The 24,722-nt window shown below is 44.2% G+C and overlaps 1 protein-coding gene and 1 pseudogene across 1 annotated transcript; one reads left to right on the forward strand and one right to left on the reverse strand.

The window, feature by feature from the left end:
- Positions 1-7,069: 7,069 nt before the first annotated feature.
- Positions 7,070-14,108, reverse strand: ATP6V1G1 (ATPase H+ transporting V1 subunit G1). Its single transcript, XM_037139464.2, is given in 3 exon segments — positions 7,070-7,880; positions 10,343-10,443; positions 13,918-14,108. Coding segments are annotated over 3 exon segments (357 nt in total). The 5' UTR covers positions 14,000-14,108; the 3' UTR covers positions 7,070-7,706.
- Positions 14,109-18,236: 4,128 nt separating this feature from the next.
- LOC119044945 (ribose-phosphate pyrophosphokinase 2-like) lies at positions 18,237-19,210 on the forward strand (annotated as a pseudogene).
- Positions 19,211-24,722: the final 5,512 nt, after the last annotated feature.

Below are 24,722 nucleotides of genomic sequence, written 5' to 3' on the forward strand. Positions count from 1 at the left end.
GCAATACTGAGAATCAGAAATTTCTCAGAAACTTGTTTTTTATAGGAAAACATCGGTTTGGGGACCAGGCCACCTGAGCTCTAAGCCAGGTCTCCACTTTTTAGATCACCTTCGGTAAACTATTTAACGCCTCTCTGCCTTAGTTTTCTGTACAAAACAAAACAGATTATACTGCTTCATGGGATTGTATAAAGCTTTAATGAGAGATCATCTGTGTGTCGACAGCTGCCAGACAGTGCTAGGTAGCTGCTCCCTAGATTGGCTGCCACCCCCAAAGCCGCCACCTGGAATTTCGGAGAGGTCTGCATGGAAAGTGCCCCCTCCCTAGGGAAGACACCAGCCTTGTGTATTTTTCCATAGAGCACGTATGGACAGACACACGCATGTGTGTTCATACAAAAGGGAGCCTATTCTGTTCTGCTGGGCACCCAACTTTTTCATTCAACAAAGTTCTTTGGTATCCATCTCATGCCAGAACACCCCACTCGGCCTCCCTTTCTTTTGTAAGGGGTGCCTAGGCTCCATGTATTGTGGGAAGGTTCTCTGTTGCCTTTGCCCCTCCCCACAGTGGACACGGAGTGGGTTGCCACTCTAGCTCACAGGCCTTGCTGGGATGGTCATGGCCGCAGTGCTGCGAACACGCCATAGCCTGCATTTCCACAGCGGAGTCAAGATGGGAGTGCATTTTAGTTTCGGCAGGTACTGCCTAATTGCTGGGGCCTCCAGACCACGGGACTTAGTGGGCGGCACGCTCCGCCGGAGGCACAGGCAGTGCTTGGGCGGCAGCAAGCAGTGACAGGAGCTCAGCCGCAGATGCTGCCCAGGTGCCCTTATTGACCATGCAAGTGAAGCTTGATACTGAGTGCCTACTAAGTGCCAGGCATTGTATGGGGCAGCACTGAGCAAGACACAGCAGATCCCTGTTTAGTTTGCCTGTTTTCCCAAAACACAATCTGGGAAGGGGGTGGGGGGAAGCAAGAAACTCGAGATGTCAGAGCTTTACTGACTGCTGAGAGGATATTGAAAGTGATACCTATGGCCCCCTGGCCATCCGTCCAGTCCCTGCCTCTCTTCCATGAAGCCTGATACGCTCTTCTTTCTGCCAGGCTAATTTCACTCTGCATTCTCACTAATGTCCCAGCATGGGCTTACATGTCGGCACGTCAGTCTGCTGGGCTGGGCAGGCACAGAAGATGTGGGCCTTTGGAACTGGCTGACCAGGCTCCACCACTCACTGGCACAGGAACTTGTACTGGTTGGTTCACTTCTCTGAGCTTCAGTGTCTTCATTTATAAGAGAAGAAAAAGAACATCTGCTACACTGAGAGACTGCGAGAATTAAATGAGATGGCAATGTGCTTAGCAGAAAGTGCTCGGCAAAAGTGAGCTCCTCTCCTGGGCAGTCAGACATCGTGTCGTTTGCCCCTCTGAACTGTAAACATGGCGGGACCTGGCACTATAGCATGAGGGAGTGTGGGTTCCACGTGGATGCAGATCCAGGAAAAGCTCGCACCTAGTAAAGTCCTCTAGAGAGCAGTCTTCAGTAAAGCTATTTCCATGGATTCACAAGGCTGTATGTGGTGGGCCCAAGCCCCTACCCACCCCCAGTCTACCCTGTACTAATCTTTACCCATTGTCCCCCAACACCTAAAGCCCTAGGCTCTAAGAACACAGAGTACCTCTCAGTTCTTCCCCCACCCCATGCTCTCTAACACTTCCGGTTCTCAACGGCTGCCATCCCTCGCCATCTAAGAGAACCCCAAACTCCGTCCCCACCTCATCACCTTACATTCTTAGGTCTCAGCTGGAAGGACACTTCCGGAAGGGTCCTGTTCTCATTGTTACCCTTGCTTAACCTATGGCCACACCCAGCACATAGTATGGTCATTGTTCAATGTCCCATTTCCCAAAAACAGAGTGAACCTGTGGGCACGGGCCTGTTTCTGCTCATGCTCTCGGCTCTCGCCCGCACCCTGCTCTCAGTATTTGTTACATGCATTTGAATTAGTGAATAAACAGCTACGAATGAAATCATCAGGGGCTCAACTATAGATAAATTCAAGGAGTCGTGCACCCCATATACGAGGGTGGTTCCAGAAGGTTATAACGAAGGCCAGGTGTGTAATGAGCTGTATCATCTAGGTGTGTGTAAGTGCACACTACGATGCTCACACAACAAAATCACCTGACACATTTCTCAGAATGTATCTCTGTCACTAAGCAACGCATGACTATAATCAAAAGCCCCAGCCAAAGCCACCCTTACTCAGCAGTTGTACCATCTGTCCTGTTGTGTTTATAAGGGTTACAGATCCATGTTGGAGAGCCACCACCCATCTAACTGGCAACCTGGATGAACTAAGAAGAAATTAAATTCTCCCCAACCCGGCTGAAACTTCAAGTGTGGCTGCTGATGGGGCAGGGAGAGCCCCTGGATGAGTAAGGGAGAAGCAAAGATCAAAAATGAGATCTTCCATTTTGGAACTGGTCTGCCAGTGATGGATTCACCGACTTTCTAATTTTTACAACATTTGCTTGAAATGTTGCCATGGCCAAACCAACTGAGCTAAATCCCACAGTGATTCAGGCTGGGAAGTCAGAACTATCTTTAAAAGTTTTCCTAAAGCATCCCCCACAGAATGCTCCATGGCTAACAGCTGCATTAAATTGATTCCAAGTCACATTACGCAATGAGTACCCCACTACAAGACACACACGTGAGAACGTGGGACTAAGCACACAGCTGTCTTTGTTACGAATGTGCAGGGAGTAAGATGAGTCATGTGCTCTTTGTCAGGACACTGGGTCAAAACCAGAAGAAATACCCAGATTCCTGTCAGGGAGGCCCAAACCCCTCTAAAATGTCAAGGATCTATTTCCACACTATGCACAGAAAGACAAGAGCCACAGACAGTTACAAAGGGAATAAAATGGGGCACAGTCTGAAGATGGAGCACTAACATCTGGTTGGGAGAGGAGGGAAGAGCAATTAAAAAGTAATTTTAAAAAGTAGAAAGTCTAGCCCCAGCTGGTGTAGCTCAGTGGATTGAGTGCGGGCCTGCGAGCTAAGGGATCATGGTTTCATTCCCAGTCCAGGCACATGCCTGGGTTGCAGGCCAGTTCCCAGTGGAGGACCCATGAGAAGCAACCATACGTTGATATTTCTCTCCCTCTCTCCTTCCCTTCCCCTCTAAAGATAAATGAATAAAATCTTAAAAAAAAAAAAAAAGTTAAACGTCCAACTAGAGAGCTAGACTCTCCAGTCTTTTTATCTTTAAAATCCCATAAGACAATAGTGGACAACCCCATGATGCTTTCAGAACAATTAGCCTAGCTTCTCTCCTACTCAAGTGCTGCCATCTGTTCTAGAATGCTGCAAGTTATTGTCTAATGGAAAAGGGGGAGAGGGGGCATTGCCTCCAAACTCACCAATCCCCATCAATCATCCACCCAGACACTGTGAGTTATGGCCTGGAATTCACACCCGACCCAGGAGCTAGTCAGTGTCATTTCAAATATTTTAAAAGCCATAGAAAATAGATGTTGACATGATCTGGCAGCTTCCTCTCCCCATCCACTGGACAAATCTTCTGATAAGGAATATGCCTCTCCTGCTTACTTGTAAGGGAAGGGGTGGGGGTGAGGTGCAAGACTTGAACTGCCTGCCTGTGTAGAAGCTTTTTCCATAATTTCAGAGCCACTGAAATGATGTGAGATCAGCTGACAGAACACTCTTGAGATCTGCCAGATTGTGCCAGAAGGAGAGAAAAAAATGGAAAAGGGTGAAAATATGGGGCATGCAAGACTCATCAGAACAGGTCCTTCCCACCAAGCAGCTCTCCTCAACTTCTGGAACCATCACTCAGAGCCCCGCCCACCAAGGTCCAGGGGGAAAAAACACGGTGGATTTACTCTTGCAGCCCTCACGCAGATCTGATGGTCTGAAATCCAGCTCCGTCACTTCCATGCTCTGAGGCCTTGAACATTCTATAAGCCCCTTGGGCCTCAGCCTTCCCATCCGTGGAAGGGGGATCGCAGTGCAGGGCTCTTGGAGGTTTATGTAAAATGCCTGCACGTGATAGGCCTTCCTCACTAGAAGCATGCAGAGATTCACCAGACAGCTTCTGACAAGTTGCTTCATCTTTCAGAACTTCAAGGGTTTTTTTTCCCCACCCAGAACATGGAAGTGGTAAATCTTCAGGAAACTTGTGCAAGATACTATACACAGGGTCAGACTTATTTATGCTGGTTTCCAAAAACTTGAGGTCTAAGCAATAGCATGAAATGGAACAGTCAGTCTCGGTGTGTAATGGGCAACATCGTGGGCACTCCAGACGACAGGTTCACGACACATGAAACTGCGGGAGGAGCCATCAGTCTAGCCATTAGGGAGATGAAAGGTGCCACTAAGTCTGCCTGCCCGCCAGTCCAAATCTTGGCTCTAACAGGGTGCATCTGGTTTTTTAACCCCTCCGACTCATATTCCATAACGTAAAGATGCTGTGATGATTAGTTAATATAAATGCAAAAGTCCTTAGAACACCAGCTGGTGTGGAGAAAGCTACCGTTAGCAATTGTAGCAGATAGTGCTTGGTTGGATCACGTGACTTGCACCAGTCAATAGGCTGGGAACAAGTTTTGGGTCACTCCGGGAGTGAAGCATGTAAGGGCTGGTGCATGTTTCCTATTTCTTCTCCTGCTTCTGCAGTTGTGGACACCCATGGGCCATGATGATGGCAGAGCCACAAAGCGGAAGTAACCTGAATCACTGAGTCACCCAACTTGCAGGGAACATTGTAAGAGATAAATCACTGTTGTCCAGTCGCTGAGATTTCAGTGCCTATCCTATCCTGACCAGCAACAGTGATCACTGAAGACTTGGGAACTTGTAATCAAGGACGATCAGACTGAGAAAAGAACCACCAAATTTTAGAAAATCAAAAAACATTGGCTGAGCACCTGGAACATTCCAGGAATTACAGGTGGTCCTTTGACAACTGTTATGGCTGTAGGACAGCAGTTCTCAACTGTGGGTGGTGTGGGGCTCCAGGGCACACTCGACAATACCTAGAGACATTTTTTGGTTGTTGCAACTGAAGGGGTACCTAGAGGGTGGAGGGCAGGGACCCTGCTGACCACCCCTGTAGGCTGAGTGTACAAAAAGGAACCCTTCCACTGCAGCCCAGGCTCTCTCACTCCTGACAGTCACTGCTACTGGTTTATGTCCTCCAGATGTATTCTGTATAAAAGTATAGGCAATTGAGTCTTATTTTTCTGCTCAGTGGTAACAAATCGCACTATTCTGCATGTTTATCTTGGGATTCATTCCCTAACAGAACCAACATACCTGCCTGCCTTAGTGGTCAAAGAAATCGATAGATGCTAATTCCTCCTCACACCACAATGGAAGCCCCTCCTCCAGGGAGCTTTTGGGTATTAGTCTGGGTCCCATTCTGAGATTGATTCAGCTGGCCTGGGAGGGGCCTGAGCACCCACCTCTTCCCCTGGGTACAGTCACTGTTGACAGCTGCGGAACTAGTCCCATCCCGTGCCCCGGATCTCACTCCATCCAGAACACCTTCTTCCAGTCTCCTACTATTCCCTTCTCCACCAGCATTTAAACATGTTCTCACCTCTCTCAAGCCACCTCCTTCATCAACCACTCCTGCACCTCTCCCCCTCCTTCCTTCACAACCAGGTGTTCCTCCACCCAACTCATTTTACGTTCCATTCCCTTTTTAAATCATCTGGGTTGCTCTACTCCTGGTCACCCACCTCTTTGCCTTTCAGATCTTTCACGGCTCAACTGACCCTAAATCACTTTTGAAATTACTCCGTTGATTCTGTGACTAACAACACTTGGCAGGTTGGCTGAAAGTCAAGCAGTTATGTAAGTCCAACTCCATTCATCCACCATGCAAATACTGGTGGCAACCAGGTTAAAGATACTGTATCTAAGCCAGCGAATCCAGGTCTTGCTTCTCCATGACCCTCAAGTTTGGGAAATCTGTGGTTGCAGGGAGCCAAGGCTTGAGTTGCCACACTTACCGATACCAAGAGTAAACACTAACAAAGCTGGGTATAGTTTGGGACATGTTAAGGTGGAGAGGCTTATTAGATATCCAAAGCAAATTATAAGTGATTTGTCGAGAACTCTAGAGTTCAGGAAAGGTAAGTTGTAGATATAAATTTTGAGTCTTCGATACAGATGGCATTTAAAGCCAGAAAACATAGATCGTGTCTTAGCAAATCAGTGTTAAGTCCAAGAACAAATCCTTGGGGACTAGGGGAGGAATCAAAGATGCTGCTGCAGAAGCTAAGAAAGTGGTTCACAAAGGAACCGTTGGTCAACCCCATCAAGCAGTTCTACAGATAAGGTAGAAAAGGTTTGGGCCTCTCCATCTGGTTGGTACTGCTGACCTCCACAAGCAGTTTCAACGGAGGGCACGTGCTAATTAGAGTACCTTGACAGTAAAACAAGGCAAAAGCTCATGCAGAAAACTCTTTTGAGGAATTCTAAAAAAAGAAACAGTAACTGCAGACAGAAGTGACCTGAGATCCACCAATCCTAAAGCATATAAAATATGGTATTTTTAACAGGCCATCTAATTCTCTTGCACTGTTTCAGAACAAGCAAGGAAATAGCACAATGTTCTCTCTCAACTGTACCTCCCTACCAAGTTACTTTGCAGCCAAAGATGTTTGGCTAAGAGAGGGTTACAGGGCATTCGACCCCCCCGTGCTAGGGTATTACGTGTATCATTTACCCAACCAGGAGAGACACACGCTTGACACCCCGCCCAAGGCTGCCTTGGTCCAGTGGGTTCAAGAGAAAAGGCCAACTGCTGACTTACTAGTTGCTCGCTATTTTTCAAAAACAGTTGCTGGGTGAAATCACAAGTGATTCTTTCCTTCCTGCCAAGATGCAGACCAAGAATGTTTTCTCAGTGGGTTTGGGAATGTGTGTGTGATACACGTGCTAATTTAATTTCCTCAGGAAAATCGTGCACAATATCGGAGTCCAAGTACATCTTGCACCACCAAAAAGGATGAACCAGAGGGGGACAAAATGCATGACAAAGAGTCTTTACTTTTAAATGATTATCAATACACAAAGTAATAACATGTAATAGTTCTTAAATTCTATCATCTAGTAATTTTGATTGAGACACTAAAAGCAGCTCCAACAATTATACTAGCATTCACTGCTCTAACCTTAGCCACAAAGGCCTATTTTAAGGCTGGCTGCTGCTTTACACAGGTAACAAACAACTACTTACTACTTTTTCATAGATAAAGCCCCTGACCTTCAAGAAAGCTTTAGGGGAAAAAAATTTTAATCCCTTTCTTTCTTAAAAAAAAAAAGAGAAAAAAAGTGTTTCTTACTATATCTAAGAAAAAAATATTAGTATTATCACATATATATGTATGTGTTGCTTGAGCTAAAAGGCACAGAAGAAAAAGACAAGGTATACCCATTAAATTTCTAAGAAATATAAAGTAAAAAGAAGAAATCTTTGGATAAGTTTTAAGTTTGTACAAAGAAACTACATTTGCTGATCTCAAAAACTAAAAGGACCTACTATACAACATAGAGGAATAATTTAATGCCTTTCCACAAGAATGCAACTCAAGCTTTGCCAAAGCTTCTTATTCCACGGAGGTTATCTAAAATGCCCATCCACGGAACAGGTGCTCTTTCTTCTTCTATCCATTTATGCGGTAGTTTTCATGGATTTCTGGCTGGATGTCACAGACAAGGGTCAACAGGTTGTCCAGGACTTCATCCCTGTTCTGCCGGAAGTAGGTCTGGAGGATGGTCATCTTCTCCTGGGTCTCCTTCTCCACTTCAGTGCTGCAACTGCCATGGGATCCCAGAGCCTGAAGCCAGGGAGTAATAACACACAGGGAACGTCAGGATAACACTCTAGTTAGCCAGGAACCTTTGGCAAGCAACTTTGGTACTTTTGGTGAAACCCAATCTCATCAACAAAGAGTCAGCAGTAGGCAATGGAGCCTCATGACTGAAGAGCCTCTGGGAAATTGGCAATCCCCAAGTTAACGGGGGCACAAATTGATGCAGTCCCTTGGTGACCAACCTTAAACCATCAAAAGGTAAACCACACAGCATTTCCACAGCTAGGAAATGATCCCAGACAGTGACACATCCACATTTCTCTAGAGTCAAATGTACAGCTTTAACCAACGACTGGAAGAGACCTGAAGGGCCAAGGGCTGAAGACTAGTTGAACAGATGCTGGTGCAGCTACGACACGGAACCCTCGTCAGCCACTTAGAGGGATAAGGTAAATGTGTACAGTAAGACGGAATGAACTGTAAAATATGCACTTTAAGGGGAAAAGTGCAAGGTACAGAGTGGTATCAGTGTGGTCTATATATGAGTTTCCTTGCGTTTTTTTAAAATAAGCTCTTAAAAAATAAGCTTATTATTTCTGTGTTTAACAAAGGCGTAAGAGGGATGCAATTTAGGAGGAATATATAGAGTTTCACCGCTAATGATTAATGTTTTGGCTATTAAGTTCAGCAGTAAATTCACTGGTATTATGAATACATAGTATCTGTTCTTTCAAACATGAACATTCTAGAATACACAAGACACCATTCACACTGTCTCAGAAGAGAACTACATGTCTGAGTGGGAGAGAGACCAACTTCTCATCGTTGCCCCATTTAATTGCTCAAATGTTTCACTGTCTTACCCCTTGTGTCTCCATTCATAATTTAACAAACACTGATCGCTGAAGTTTAACCTTCTACTGCCTTCACAATGTGGCTGGACTTTCTTTTCTTTTTAATCTTCACCCGAGGACGTTTTCTCACTGATTTTAGAGAGAAGGGACTGAGCCTACAACCTAGGCTTGTGTCGTGATCAGGAATTGAAATGGTGACCTTTCGATTTATGAGTTGATGCTCCAACCAACCATGACCAGCTGGGGCATGGCTGGCTTTTCATTAACTGCTGTAATACCTACGTTATTAGAACATGACCTATCGGGTTCTTGAAGACGTAACTTTTTTGTGTCTGACCGTTCATATTGCCTAACCTGTTCTCACCTCACCACCTATGTTAACGAGCATATCCCTTCCTATGTGTATTACGAGACGGTTTACGATGCACCCTCTCACATGTCACCTATGCCCCATAACCTATGGGGAGGCTACCACTCCCTTTTCCACAGATGAGGAAACCAAGGCTCAAAGAGGTCAGGGTGAACGAGTTAAGATTCAAACCTAGGTCTCTTCACCCTATACCGTCACTTTCATTTCACAGGAACACCCTGAGCATTTCATAATGGTTAGCTCGGTTGCTAAGTCCTGTTTTTTAAAAGCCTACAATCCCTACTCAGAGGGGGGGAACCCCGCCAGCTCTATTCTGTGAGCACAAACTATATGCTAAGCCTCCCTACTCAAAACTGAAGAAGTTACAATGACACACTGCTAGAAAAACTGAGAGCTCGTGCTTATAACATGGTATGGGATACTGCCCTGATGAGCAACTGCAGCAGAGACATAAACACAGGACAGGATGGCTGCCCCAACCAGAGTGCTTCTACACCGTTCTGTGGGCAGTCTACAACTCACAGCACCAATCTGCCCCAGTTGTGAAGAGTCAGAGAAACATTCCCTCAGATGACTATTTAAGCTTCTGGATCAAAATCAAGTTAGCCTTTCATCTGGGGTCTTCATTAATTCCATTTTGTTTGAACCAGTTTGAACTGTTTTATACCCAAGAGTCCCAATAAGAGATTCTTTTCTCTGTGAAGCCCTTCTCCACCCTTGCCCCTTTCCAGAATTTTCCTTGCTTCCTCTGTACTCCCAGCAATGTGTTTTTATAGTATTATTGTACATACTTCATGCACGGGTCTCTAGCTTATGCTACTGGTGTATGTCTTTATCCGCTCTGAAGTATGGCTCCACGTGACGTGTGTATCTCTGCCACCACACTTCTCACAGCTGCAGGTTTACATAGACTTGCATTTCGTGACTGAGTCTCCCTGACCACCAGCGTGTAAATTATGCCCCATGTGGGCAAGGACCATGTCTATTTCCGTTTATAGCTCACCCCTTAGCATCTGGCCCAGGATCTGGCACATGTTAACAGTTCAACAGATATTTGTTAAATGACTGAATAATTGAAGACTCAATGGTAGTTAAAAACTGACCACCCAAAGAGATTTGGCCTGAGTATCCAAAAAACATACAATAACCAAAACTTTAAAATTCAACCAGGACAAGAATTACCCAGCAATGCTGGGTATTTTGAGAGCCTGGAGAAAAGGGAAGCCTTAAGAAACTAAAGCAGTAATGAAAATGGGGCCCACCGCGGCTTCCTTGGCCTTGAATTCCTTCTCCCTCTGCAGAGGGTACTGCTCAATTTCAGCTTGCGCCTCTTCTTTGGCCTGCTTCAGCCTCCGGTTCTTTCCTGTTTTCAAAAGAAAGCTACATCAGGAAGTGGTTAAAAGACAAGAGGAGGAAGCAGAGACTAAGATGGTAAATTCTAACATAAGTTAAAAGAAAAGTTCTAAGATACAGTCCCAAGGGACATACACAGGAGAGAGAGGGAATTCAAAGCTGAGTAATATTACAGGTTCCTGCCTCCTACGAGCTTTATTTAACTAGAAAGTAACTAGTTAAAAAGGGCTGCTGCCCATAACTACAGACTGTAAAAATGATGGAAATTTTGGAATATGTCAGAATATTCTTACAATCTCAATTAATAAGAACCAATATCAAATGGATAACATCAGCCATCTAAGAAACTCTTCCTCTTCCCAAGAAGTAAACACCTAATTATGTTGATTACAACTGGAGCTCCACTTAGAAGCTTAGCAAGGAGACTAATATGCTCCCAAGGGACATCAACCTAAACTCTAACTAATGACAGATGATGTAATATTGGAAACTAAAAGCCACGCCTGTGCACAAGGATCTAAGCAATGCAAGTGGTACCAGGAAGGAGTCCTGAATGGACTGCCATGGACAACAAGATTATACAACCACCCATGAGGTGAGGAGACACAGGTGGGCTGATTTCTAGAGAAGACTATTTTGATACACAGCTGGAAAAATTCTCTAGGTTCTATCGAATCCTGTATAAAAACAACCCACAACCAACCAACAGAAATAATTCTCGGCCCATTAATCAAACTTTTCAGATACCCAAACAGAAGGAAGAAAGAAAGCCTGAGGTGATCAATCTGAGCATTTCTTTAATTCAGAGCAAAAACACCCTGCATCTGAAACTAAGCTTTACTGTATAACATTGTGTATCAACTGTACAAATCCCACTCAGCCCATGTGGATGAATGAAATTAAATTTAACCTTCTGCCTCCTGATTAAGAATCTTAAACCCTAATGACCTCAGGACATGAGCACTCCACGAGGCAAGTCTGTAACAAGCAACAGATCTGTCTCTAAGCACCCAATGCTATTTCTGCCAAGTGTGCGTTCAGTTCAGTCCTACTTAGGGCCTACCGCTGTCCTCACTCAAACCACTCTGCACCCCAGGGTTCCCCGTGCTAGCCTCCTCATCAGAAATACTCAAAGCCTTATTTCAAAGCCGAAGATCTTTTCCAAGCCAAGGATCTACAAATAACATTTATGGCCCCAACATTATGCAGTAGCTCCATCTAATTTCACAATACCTCTCTCCTGATCACTCCCAGCTCCCACAGCTCCCTGAATTAATCTCTAAAGAGATGACACATTCTCTGCCTCTTAGCAAACATCTTCAATGTTCAAGCTTGATAAGCTTCTCTGAAAATATTTGAACAAGAAATATTTCTTTTCAATCTTGTTTTTCAAGGGCCTTACATATGGAAACTAGTGCTAGCTTTTACTCCAATGAAATAAACTGTACCATAATTTTTTTTTAAGTAGGATCAAAGCAATGGTTTCATAAAAAATTTGGGCTGATGCATTTTACCACATCACGTATTGCCCCTACCCAATTCCTAACTGGGTGAGTCAATTATAATTATAGATCAAGAAAGGCAATATTTTTTTTCAAATTGTAGTTCTTCCCAATTCCTAGTTATTGTAGTATTTTTTTATTCCTAGTTACTCCAAATTCTGAGATGTATATTAGCCATAAACTCCTTTAAAATAAATTAATTCAGTAAAGATGTAGCTATTGAGATAAACAAGTCCCTGTACCAGGTCTGATGGGATAAAGAAAGGTGTAAAACATGACCCATTGCTCCAAGGCACTCAGAATTACTCCTCCACTTCCCCCAAATATTCTCACATGCTTTCCAACAGACAGAATTTGTTACTGATGAGCCACCACAGAACTAAGTGTCAGAAGTCATTCTGGAAATACTGTATCAAGGGCATGATCAGAAATAGTCTGTGAAGAACACAGAACTTTCCAGTCACCACAGCAAGACGGAAAAGCATGTCTTCCCCCCCCCACACACACACACAGGTCCCTCAAAGAAAGCGTTTCCTATGAAATATAGAGTATCACACCACCCCTAATTGAAAGTACAAGAGCCACGTACTTGGGTGTAAAAGTGTAAGGCTTAGATTGAGAGAAACACCAAGGAATTACTAAGACAAGTACTTCTTAGTATTTTATCCCTGCACAAGAAAGGAGGCCTCCAAACCCTGGCTAATGCTGCTTCCCAGGATATGGTCAAATCACTTCTCTTCGAGCCTTATGTTTGCCTCTGTAAAACAGGTACAAAAATATCTATCTCACCAGATGGGAAACTGAACACATAAATCAGACACAGTCCCTGATCTCCAGAAGTTTAGTCAAGTGACTGGAGCTATTGCACTGTGATGACAGAAATGAGCACTGCAGAAGAACTCCTAGCCTAGTCTGAGGAGAAAAGGTCAAGTCCAGGAAGAATTCTTAGAAGATCTTCTGCCTCAATTCTGAGATCTGAAGGAAGATTAGGGGTTAGAGAATAAACAGAGGGAAGTGGGGGAAACCTCTTGGAATCAGAGCGAACAGCTATGCACAGGCCTGCAGGGAAATCAATGAAGGTGCCTTTGAGGAATCAGAGTGATTCCGCAATCTGGAGGGGAGGACCTGTGACATCCAGGAAGAGAGCAAGAGACGGATCCAAACTTGCCTCCACGACCCTACTAACGAATATGGGCTTTATTCCGCAGGCACTAACCATTTGTTGGCTGTAAAGATGGTGGGAAAGTCATGTTTAAATTTCAGATGGATGACTACCCACAGTGAGAATGGACATGAAGAGAGGAAACTTCTTCCACTCATCAATCTAGATCTACCTGTTAAATTATTTAGCAATCTCGCATTTCTCAATTCTAGCTCTCACCTCATCTGCAACTAGCCTACCCCATATCTGCTTCCTTCACTGCGATTCTACCATGATGACAGACACCATAGACACATCGGGCAACGCGCTTGGCACCTATTAGCCACATTTAAAAAAAAACATTTAGGATCTCAACGAACTAGCTTGCAATGGGAGCCTTAGAGAACTTGATGACCTGGACTAAGATGCTGGCGGTATAAATGGAGTAGACACGAACAGATATATAAGCCTTGCCGGCTGACTAAAAGGGGCGAACGACGTGGCAAAGAGGACTCTGTTTTTAGGCTGAGCAGCCACGTAGATGGAGGATCCCTTCACTGAGAGGGGAAAGACCATGAATTCCATTTGGATAACCCGTTTCACTCGCCTCCCAGACACCAGGAAAGACGCCACCCATTGTTGCCCATGCCCGATCTATTATCCCACATCGCAACTTCCAGTCGGCCTAGAAGCCTTCGAGAGCCTCAGACCGAGCTTCGAGACCCGCAGCTTCCGCGACCGCAACCACCCCTCCAACCCGCGGTGATGGCGGCCTCACCCATCGACCACCTCCCACGGCCTGGCCGCGTTCCCGGGCCTCGAGCAGCGCCCCAAAACTCACGCTTGCGAGCCTCTGACACCTTCTCTGTGGCCCGCTTCTCGGCCTGCAGCAGCTGCTAGATGCCCTGCGACTGACTAGCCATGGCGGCCGCGCCTCGAAAGCCTAGGCGCACGACCTAAATGCCCTCTATGGCCCCACAGGTCCGAAGGCCCAAACGCCCAAGATCTGCGCCTGCGCCCTACGCTGGTCTCCACGTGATCCTCGCAGCGCCTGGTCAGCTGACTGTGTGTGGTGTCTTGTGACTAGGCTAAAAGGGGCGGGGCGGAGGAGGGGGAAATTGGGTAGCGACTCCACTGCGCCTGCGTAGGTTTTATCTTCACTTCTTCCGGTTTCTATGCCTAAACCCCGCTGTTTCTCCCTCACCTGGCTCCGTGATTGTCAACGCCCTGCCGCGTCATTGTTGCTGTAATTCTTTATTTTCCAGTATGCTCGCATTATGGTCCGGAGAGGAAGAGGCCAAACCAAATCACTTGACCCCTCTCTGCACACTCCTTTGTTCTTCCCCATTTTCGGGAACTCAACTATATTAGGGGACAGATGGGGAAAATTCTTGCCAGGCTTTGGGTGGAGTTGGATTGGTAATGGAGAGGGAGACGGGCTGAAGTCAGCCACTCATTGTGTGATTTGGGGGAGGACATTTTCCTTTTCTGAATCCGAGTTCAGAACCATATCTGTCCATAAGTATATTTCGTGAATACCCGCTATGATCCTAGGGCACTGTTTGGTAGGTGCGCAGGATACAGCAGGGAGCAAGATAAAGTGAGCACACAATTTAAGGGGGGGGGATTAAAACGACAAATTGTGATGAGTAATAAAGGAAAAGTGCAAGGTGCTTTAAGAATAACTAAGGAGAGAGATGTGGTCCTGTCTGCGAAGGCTTTACCGAGGAAGTGCAATTTAAAGTGGAATCGGAAGAATGAGAAGTTAGCCAGGGAAGAATAGTGTGATGGCGGTGCGGGTGCGAGAGGAAAATCTAGGGTGATGAGAAAGGGACCAGCATGCGTGGATTGGGGAATGGCAGCCTGGCACGGTACCATCCCCTACCAGAAAGAGAGACAAAGGAAGCCAATGGTTGATTTACAACGTGACAGGCACTATCCTAAGCACTTAACTTACTCCTGACAGTAGCTTTGAAGTAGTCTTACTAATCTTAGTAGTAACCAAACTGAAGCTCACAGAGGTTAAATAACTTGCCCAAAGTTAGATCCCTATTAACCGTCAGAATATTGGCATCTAGCCAGGGCTGGAGAGTGAAACATCTGACCCACCTTCTCTCCTGCTAGAATCTTGTGGGCCATGGAAAGAACCAGACGAGCTCTTAAGAGTCTTCCAACTGCTGAGAACATAAGATAATGCCAGGACTTTTCTTCATGGAAATATCTCCGCCCTTGAGGGGGAGCTGGATTCAAGGCTCAGGACATTTCCATTTGATTGAGGTTGAGGATGGGGTTGGAAAGGAGGCTAAAATGACAACTCCTATAGTCAAGGGACTAAAGAGGTCCATTTGTCTGTGTGCCTCAAAGCCCAAAGAAACAGGAGCTTGCAACAAAGAAAATGAGAGCTTATTTTTAGGAAGTGTCCCTTGCTTGGAGTCACACGTGAACTAATGCTCAAAGACCTGGCTCCTTGATGGATTCCACGGGATGGATAATATAGGGGAAGAAACATTAATCATGGTAACTAAGTGTTGTGGTCTCTATTGATTGGTCGTTGCTAGGGTAGGAAGTAGTTGATCAGTGCATCTGGTCCTGATGTCAGCCATGGTACCATTTCATTGCCACTTTTCTGGTGAAACACAACTTAGGCCTAGATATTATCTCCAGTTTTACCAAAGCACTATCTCTGTGGCTAATGGACTCAGGTTTTGTTCTTAAGATTATTTGATACTGATCAGAACCTCATTGTGTTGAGGGCTTCATGGTTAAGGAAGTGGACATGCAAGGGAGAAAGACGCAGATGAGTCAGGGTGGTGGAGGAGGCCAGTTTGCATCAAAAAAAGGAAGGAAAGGAGAAAAGGTCATATAAACGAAGTTTCTGCTAGGTTACACTATGCCTTCCTGACATGAGAATCAACACTTGACTGGTGTCTGGGATTTTTAAGTCCAGTCAATGATTTCTTGGGACGATTTATCATCTCTGGTGCTCTAAGAAAACATAATTTACAAAAATCAATCAATGGAGAGTAATATACACTTCTGTGGGTGGGATGAGGATTAAAAGAGATAATGATATATGGTTTCACTTATATGTGGACTTTAAGAAACAGAATACACAAACAAATAAAATTGGGACAGACTCATAGACACAGAGATCAGACTGGTGGTTGCCAGAGGGGAGGAGGTTCTAGGGGACTGGGTGAAAGAGGTGAAAGGACTAAAAGAAGTACAGATTGGCAGTTACAAAATAGCCACAGGGATGTGAATTACAGCATAGGGAATATAGTCCATAATATTCTCATAAGTGTGATCACTATGCTGTAACCCTGGAACTAATATAAAATAATATTGAGAGTAAACTGTAATTGAAAAATAATTAAAAACACACAAAAAAGAAATAGCACTAATACTGTAGTACACAGAAGGAAAATAGAGAGGTAATGGTAACCAAGAAGAGGAAACACCTCGAATGCCCATCAGCTGACACATGGATGAGTGAAGTGCGGCATATCCATGCAATGGAATGTTTTTTGGTCGTAGAAAGGAATAAGCTACTGATACATGCTGCAATATGGAGGGACCTCGGTAACATCATGCTAAGTGAAGAAAGCCAGACACAAAAGACTGCATACATTTCCATTTATATGAAATGTATAGAATCAGCAAATCTTTAGAGATCCAAGGTAGATTATTGGCTAACCAGGAGGTGCAGGGAGAGGGCATGGGGAGTGACTGCTCACTGATATGGGGTTTCTTCTGGGGATCGGGGAAATGTTCCAGAATTCATGGTGATGGTTGCACAGCCTTAAGACTCTACCTAAAGTACCAAAGTATATGCTTAAAGGGGTGAATGGTGCAGTATGTGAATTATGTCACCATAAAGCTGTTATGAAAAAGAGAGAGAGAATGGATGTGAATCCCTTGCACAGTTTCTAGTCTGTGGTAAGTGCCAGGAAATGGAAACTGTTGTTTTTATCTGGCTAGGGGGTAATTGTTTGATTTACAAATCTGGTCCTCCATTTAACAAAAGCCTTCACATCAGGGTTCCGCTAACAGCCAGCTCCCTCAAAGCTTCCAAATATCTTCAAATTCCAGATTGTTTTTTCCTCACAGCATTTCAAAAGTTTATTGTGTAGAGAAAGAAACATTAGGCAATTTGTTCTCGGAAATTTCCAGACTGGTTTGGATTTTGTGATAGTCAGAGTGGGTGTTTGTTGTCAGAGCTCGGGTACACTGGGGAGATGTCCCACAACAAGTAGGAAATGATGGTGAGGAGTAGGCTTCCAAGGGAAGGCTTGAAGTCTTCAGCCAGCCGGCCAGGGCAAAGATTTGCAAAGTCACCAGAAGGGTATAGAGTGGGTCCCAGGCCTTATTCCCCCAATGTGGAAAAGGATTAGCAAGGCTAAGAAAAGAACGTGCCCAATCTGAGGTATGGCTGTGCAGAAACATGCCTAATTCAAGAAGAAGGAGCAATGGCTATCTTTAAGGCCCCAGGTCAACAATGATTCTCAGTGCCTTGGCTAAGGAAATTAGACAACCTATCATTTACTTCTGGGTGACCTTGAGAAAAGTACTCTATGAGTCTGTATGAGCCTTGGGCTCTTCTTGTTAAGAATGGAATTAGTATAAAAGGGTTATTGTGAGGATTAAATTAATTCATACATACATGGTCTCCTGTCAGTATCTGTAGGGAATTGGTTTCAGGACCTCCTTTCCCTGACGGATACCAAAATCTGAGGATACTCAAGTCCCTTATATTAAATGGCATTGTATTTGCATATAACTTATGTACATCCACTGATCATCTCTAGATTATTTACACTACCTCATACAGTGAAAGTGCTATGACCTCCACCTGAAGTGGGTCATAAGGCTCTCATGTGAGATGTGCCCTCCCTATTCCCAGAGGAAAGGAATATACTTACCTCCAAGACCAAGAAACTCCAAGACAAACCTGAACAAATGACCTTACTAATTTCCCCATGTTTATTCCACTTAGCTCATAGCCTCTTTGTCCTATTGCATTTTCCCATGACTTTCCACTCTTCATCAAAACTAGCAACAAAAACACTGGGAGCAGCCACACTTTCCTGCTCCTACAGGGCTGCAGCCTCTGGGACCACTGCTGCTTCCATCTGGGCCGCGCACCCATCAAGTCTCAAGATGACCAACATCAAGCTCTTCAGTGGCAGCTCGCACCAGGACCTGTCCCAGCATGTGGCTGATTGGCTGTGCCTGGAGGTGGGCAAGGGGGTCACCAAGAAGTTCAACAACCAGGAGACCAGCATGGAGGTTGGTGAAAGCATGAGAGGGGATGATGTCTACGTCATCCATAGTGGCTCTGGACAGATCAATGACAAACTGATGGAGCTTCTCACTGTGATCAATGCCTGCAAGACTGCATCATCATCCAGGGTGACCAAAGTGAGTGATCCTGTGTTTTCCATACACCTGCCAAGATAAAAAGCAGAAAAGTCATGCTCCAGTTTCTGCACAACTTGTGGCCAGTATGCTCTCAGTTGCTGGGGCAGATCACATCATCACCATGGAGCTGCATGCCTTTCAGACCCACAGATTCTTTGACATCCTCGTGGATAATTTGTATGCAGAGCCCATGGTCCTGCAGTGGATTTGGTAGAACATCATGGATTGGAAGAACTGTATCATCATTTCCTCCAATATGGGTGGAGCCATGTCAATTGTGGACAGACTGAAGGTGGAATTTGCCTTGATTCACAAAGAAAGGAAGATGGCAAGTGAAGTGGACCTGATGCTCTTGGTGGGCACCATGAAGGACCACCTGGCCATCCTCATGAATGACATGGCCCACATATGTGGATGGCATGGCCCACAGGTGTGGTGCAATCTGCCACACTGCAGACAAGCTGCTCTCAGCTGGAGCCACCAAAGTTTATGCTATCCTTACCCATGGCATTTTCTCTGGGCCAACTATTTCCAGAATAAATAGTGCCTCCTTTGAGGCTGTTGTTGTCACAAACACAATTCCACAAGAGGACAAAAGGATTCACTGCTCCAAGACCCAGGTTATTGGCATTTCAATGATCTTGGCCAAGGTGATCCACCAGACCGACAGCGGTGAATCTGTGTCTTACCTGTTCAGCCACAACCCGCAGTAAATCCAGGACGGGAGTGGGGCACGTGCCTGCTGGCTTCTGACTAGTGTGTTTTTATCTGTTTTTTCGCTTTCGGATTCAGCGATTAGAACACAAAGCATCAGATCTTTCTATACTCCTAGATCTATTGTTTCCCCTTCTGCTGCTCAAGACCATGTATTTCCAGTTTAGGGGGAGGGTGGTGGTTAATTGTTCTGTGAACAGTCATAAATCAGTTTTCTCATCCTGACTGCTTCTGATAGGTGACTTTTTCCTTTGTCCTACCAGTATTTGGGGGCCATAACTTACAAGTATATAATTCCATTGTGGAAGTTTATAATTTATATATTTCAGGGTTGCCCAAAGTGTCTTTAGGATAATGACGTCTATGTACATATATAAGGATAATGCCTGTGGACATTTGAGTAAAACCCTGTGTAGGGCAAGGCCTTTGAAGAAAACCGTGGAAAATTTATAACACAGGGAATTTTTATTTTTATTTTTTAGCAGCTGGGTTTCAAACAAACCGTTCCGGTTATTGTGGAACAATGACATCAACAGCTCTCGGGTTTAATGACTTCTTTGGGGGGTTGTTTTCTTATGAGAGTGCCCAGGTCACCTAGAGCATACCTTAAATAAATATGGGTGTTTTTCTCTTAAGTGGTCTTTTCTTACAGAAACCCAGCCAAGAATCTAAGTTAGATAAAGGAAAGATATTTTTCTTCCCCTACAATAGCATTTACTTGCTATTTCAATCTCTTCACAGATACAGAGCCAGGATCTGCCTGCGTAACATTTATTCCTCTCCTTTCTCAGGAGCTAAGAAGTATGTCTGGAAAGCTGATCAAGAAAACAAAACATTGCAAAGTATTCCTAGAAATTAACTACAAATGAATCTAAACAAAGTCATGAGCAGCGATATTAACAGTAATCTTTATTAATAATTAATTTGCTCATTTGAAAACGTTTATTGAGCACCTGTGGAACACAGAGGGTCGAGCCCAGGTATCTTGACCACTCATTCAGATAAACTGAAAAAACAACAAGGAGGACTGGATGGAGCAGACATAGCTTTATTTAGTCACATTACAGGGAGCATTGACGGCGGCAGATCGGCAAAGTAGGACCACACCTCGCTCAGCCTGAGATTTGTTTTAAGGGGCCCCAGACAAAGGGGGCACGTGTCTTGCCTGGGAGTCTAAACCACGTAACCTCAGTGTGAACGTGCAGAGGGAAAAGGTCAAGAAGCAGTCACACAGGACAAGAAGCTGCTCCCAAAAGGAGATAAGGAGGGAATTACAATCTATTTGCAATGCAATACACATTCCTTCTGGCCAGGGGCCCTCCAGCCAGCCTTCCATTATGGGTTTTGGAAACGCCATGTCCAGCATGACCCCACAACTTGTATGCGCCAACCTTCAGCCAGCTGCAGTTCCATCCCATTCCTCGTCCTCCTAGAGTGTGAAAGTGCAACTTCCTCGGTAAACCAGCAGGTTTATGCTTCCCCAGTACATTAAACTCAATGTCTACTTCCCTTTGACTTCCTTTCTCAATGTCTAAGTAAACACCACTGTAACAATATGACCCAGCAATTTCATTTCTGGGTGTATATCCCAAAAGAATTGAAAGCAGGGTCTTGAAGAAATATTTGTGCGTTCATGTTCATAGCAACACTATTTACGATAGTTATAAGGTAGAAGCAACCCAGTGTCCATGAATGGATAAACAAGCTGTATAATGGAATATTATTTAGCCTTACAAAGAAATAAAATCATGACACATGCTACAACATGGATGAACCTCGAGGGCATTATCAAATGAAATTAGTCTGTATGGAAAGACAAATGCTGTATGATTCCACTTATGTGAAGTACTCAGAAGTCAAAGTCATACAGACAGAAGGTAGAATGGTGGTTGCCAGAGGTTGGGGGGAGGGGGAAGAGGGGCATGGGGAGTTGTTTAATGTGTACAGACTACCCGTAAAATGGGTACTTTATTTCATAAGATGAAAACCTGGAGATTGGTTGTACAGCAATGTAAACGTACTTAACACTAATGAATTGTACACTTAAAAATGGTGAGAATCGTAAATGTTATGTATATCTTATTGCAATTAAAAATACAAAATAGAGCCCTGGCTGGTGTGGCTCAGTGGACTGAGTGCTAGCCTGTGAACCAAGGGGTCGCTGGTTCAATTCCCAGTCAGGGCACATGCCTGGGTTGCACGCCAGGTCCCCGGCGGGTGGTGCGCATAGGAGGCGACCACACGTTGATGTTTCTCTCTCTCTCTTTTTCCCTCCCGTTCACTCTCTAAAAATAAATCATAAAAATCTTTAAAAAATACAAAATAGAAAATAATTAATTTCACCTTTTTTTCACTTTTAAGAACATCAATGGGAAATTTTAATATTACATATATGGACCACATTATATTTCTATTGGTGCAGATTTCAAGGAAAATAGTCTTAACCTCTGAGGATTTTTTGGCAAAAAAAAAAAAAGAATAATGATATTAAAGCAGATACGGAAAACTTGTTTGTTCAAATTTTAATACTGTTTTACATGTTGTGTTTGTGAAACAATTCCTATTATGTTTATAACCTAAAATTTCAGTTGTTCATTTAAAAGTCACTTGTCAAAAAGTTGCTCATTTTCAGGAGGAAATACAGTTCAAAGGTGTACATGCAATTATAGAAGTTTTTATTGTACAGGCATCATGGAAGATGCATTTTACATATTCTAAAAGATATTCAAGTGAAAATAAGCAGCTTCGAACTGGTGGATAAATTTCTAGTGCCTGAGGGATCTGCAAGGATATTTAAAGTTTTATTTTTTTACTTACAGCTGATAATATATTATGTCAGTTTCAGGTGTATAACCTAGTGATTAGACACTTACATACCTTACGAAGTTATCACCTCATTAAGCCTAGTACCCACCTGGCACCATACATATTTATTGCAGTATTACTGACTATATTCCCTGTGCTGTACTTTATATCCCCATAACTATTTTTATAACTGGTTGTTGGGAACCGCCCTACCTGATTTCAGGAGCTGTAAGCCCCCATGGCTAAAGCTGAGCAAGTGACCTTCGGACCATAAGCCACTAAGGAGACAAAGCTTATCTCCCTGGCAGGAGCCCACTTCTGCTCCTTTTACTTCACTCTGCCTGGCCCCCAGTGCTTGATCAGTTAGCCAGTGATGGGTAAAATTCCTCAAGGGAGGATTGACCTAAGACAGGCACGATCACGTGGAGGCCCCAGGGAAGGACTTTGGGGGCTATGGAGAGAGGAGGTGATGGACCCTTGCCCCCCCCAGCTTTGACGAAGCCTGAGTCCTCAGTCTGTCTGTGAGAAGTTTCCAAGAATTTCCTGGCTATGTGCCTCCTCTGCCTGATTTAAGCCTGAAAACAATGACAGGGTGGTCCAGCTGTGTGCTGGGAATGGAGGGCTCCCTGTGTGATCAAGCCGGAGAAAGGATATGTAAAATCCTGTGAAGTCTGCTTTGCTAAGAATGTTCTTAGTTAAATGATAATTGCCCAGGAAGAAAATGAGTTTGTTTTCCCAAAGTTTTGTAGCCTTTTAAGCTGATAGACCCTGACTTAGAAGAAGCTCTAAGAGTTCTTTGTATGCTATCTACTGTTTACTGCCTGACAATGATTAATAAGTTGTACCTGAACTCCTGTACAAAAAAAATGCAATAAAAGTCTGTCTAGGCAAGGGTCAGCGTACTCTCCCTTTGAGAGGGTGGCCAGGCTGTTCTGAGGCGTTCCCCTTTTGAGGGAGTAGCCATGCCATCCCTTTTCCTCCACAGGACTTGGTAGTCCGTGTGAATTTGTCTTGATTTTCCATCCATAATGCCACGGGCACTGCAGGCCAGTGCACACGCCAACTGGCAATCTATACCTCTTAAATTTTTTCACCTTTTTCACCCACCCCACCCCTAAGCCCTTATTCCAATCTGCTGGCCATCAATTTGTCCTTTGTAGCTATAAGTTTGTTTCTGGTATTTTTTATTTGGTTTTTAGATTCCACACATAATTGAAACCATATGGTATATGTCTTTCTCTGTCTGACTTATTTGACTTAGCATTGTACCTTCTAGGTCCATCCAGACTGTCACAAATGGTAAGATTTTGTTCTTTTTTGTGGCTGAGTAATATTCCATTGCATATATGTACCACATCTTTATTTCTCTGTTGATGGACCTTTAAGTTGTTTCCATGTCTTCACTATTTGAAATAATGCTGCAATAAGCATACAGATAATATATTTTAACAACGGAACCTGATCCAAACTGAACAAAGAACCCAGTCAAGCTTAAGGTGCCTTTACTGGGGAGGGGCTGAGGTCAGGAGGGATGCAGACGTTCTGAGACAGAAAATGACTTGGGCAAGAGTTCATAGGCAAGAGAGAACATGGAATGTTCCATAAAAAACAGTGAGGCTAGAGTGCACAGATAGAGGGGTAGAGGGCTCTGAGATGAGGCCAAAGGGACCAGCTCAGGAGCCACTGCAGGCCGTACTAAGGACTTTAATTTTTCTCTTAAACGCAATGGAAAGCCAGCACAGGAATGACAAAGATATATGTGTCTTTTGAAAGGATTGCTCCTGCTGTATCTGTATGCATGTGTGTGGATTGTTTTTGCTTTTTACTTATTTTTTAATTTTATTTTACTGACTGTGCCATTACAGTTGTTCTATTCCCCCCCTTCATTCCCCTCCACCCTGCACCCCCCAACCCCTATCATTTCCCCCCTTTAGTTTATGACCATGTGTCTCAAGTTCTTTGGATTCTATATTTCCCATACTATTCTTGCCCTCCCCCTATTTATTTTCTACCTACCGTCTATGCTACTTATTTTCTGTACCTTCTCCCCCCTTCTCCTTCTCCCACTCCCCTGTTGCTAACCCTCCATGAGATCTTCATCTCTATGGTTCTGCTCCTGATCTAGCTGTCCTCTTAGTTTGCTTTTGTTTTAGATGCGTTTGTTAATAACTGTGAGTTTGCTGTCCTTTCACTGTTCATATTTTTTATCTTCTTTTTCTTGGATAAATCCCTTTAACGTTTCATATAATAAGGGCTTGGTGATGATGAACTCCTTGAATTTGAACTTATCTGAGAAGTACTTTATCTGTCCTTCCATTCTAAATGAAAGTTTTGCTGGATAGAGCAATCTTGGTTGTAGGTCTTTGGATTTCATGACTTGGAATACCTCTTTCCAGCCCCTTCTTGCCTGTAAGGTCTCTTTTGGGAAATGAGCTGACAGTCTGATGGGAACTCCTTTGTAGGTGACTGTCCCCTTAGCTCTTGCTGCTTCTAGGATTCTCTCCTTCATTTTAATCTTGGCTAATGTAATTATGATGTGCCTTGGTGTGTTTCTTCTTGGGTCCCACTTCTTTGGGACTCTCTGAGCTTCCTGGATTTCCTGGAAGTCTATTGCCTTTGCCAGATTGGGGAAATTCTCCATTATTTGTTCAAATAAGTTTCCCACTGGTGGCTGTTCCTTTCCCCCTTCTGGTACCCCTATAATTC

Source organism: Artibeus jamaicensis, unplaced genomic scaffold (genome assembly GCF_021234435.1).
Source record: "Artibeus jamaicensis isolate MK-2021 breed Jamaican fruit bat unplaced genomic scaffold, CSHL_Jam_final scaffold_1964, whole genome shotgun sequence".
Classification (NCBI taxonomy): domain Eukaryota; kingdom Metazoa; phylum Chordata; class Mammalia; order Chiroptera; family Phyllostomidae; genus Artibeus; species Artibeus jamaicensis.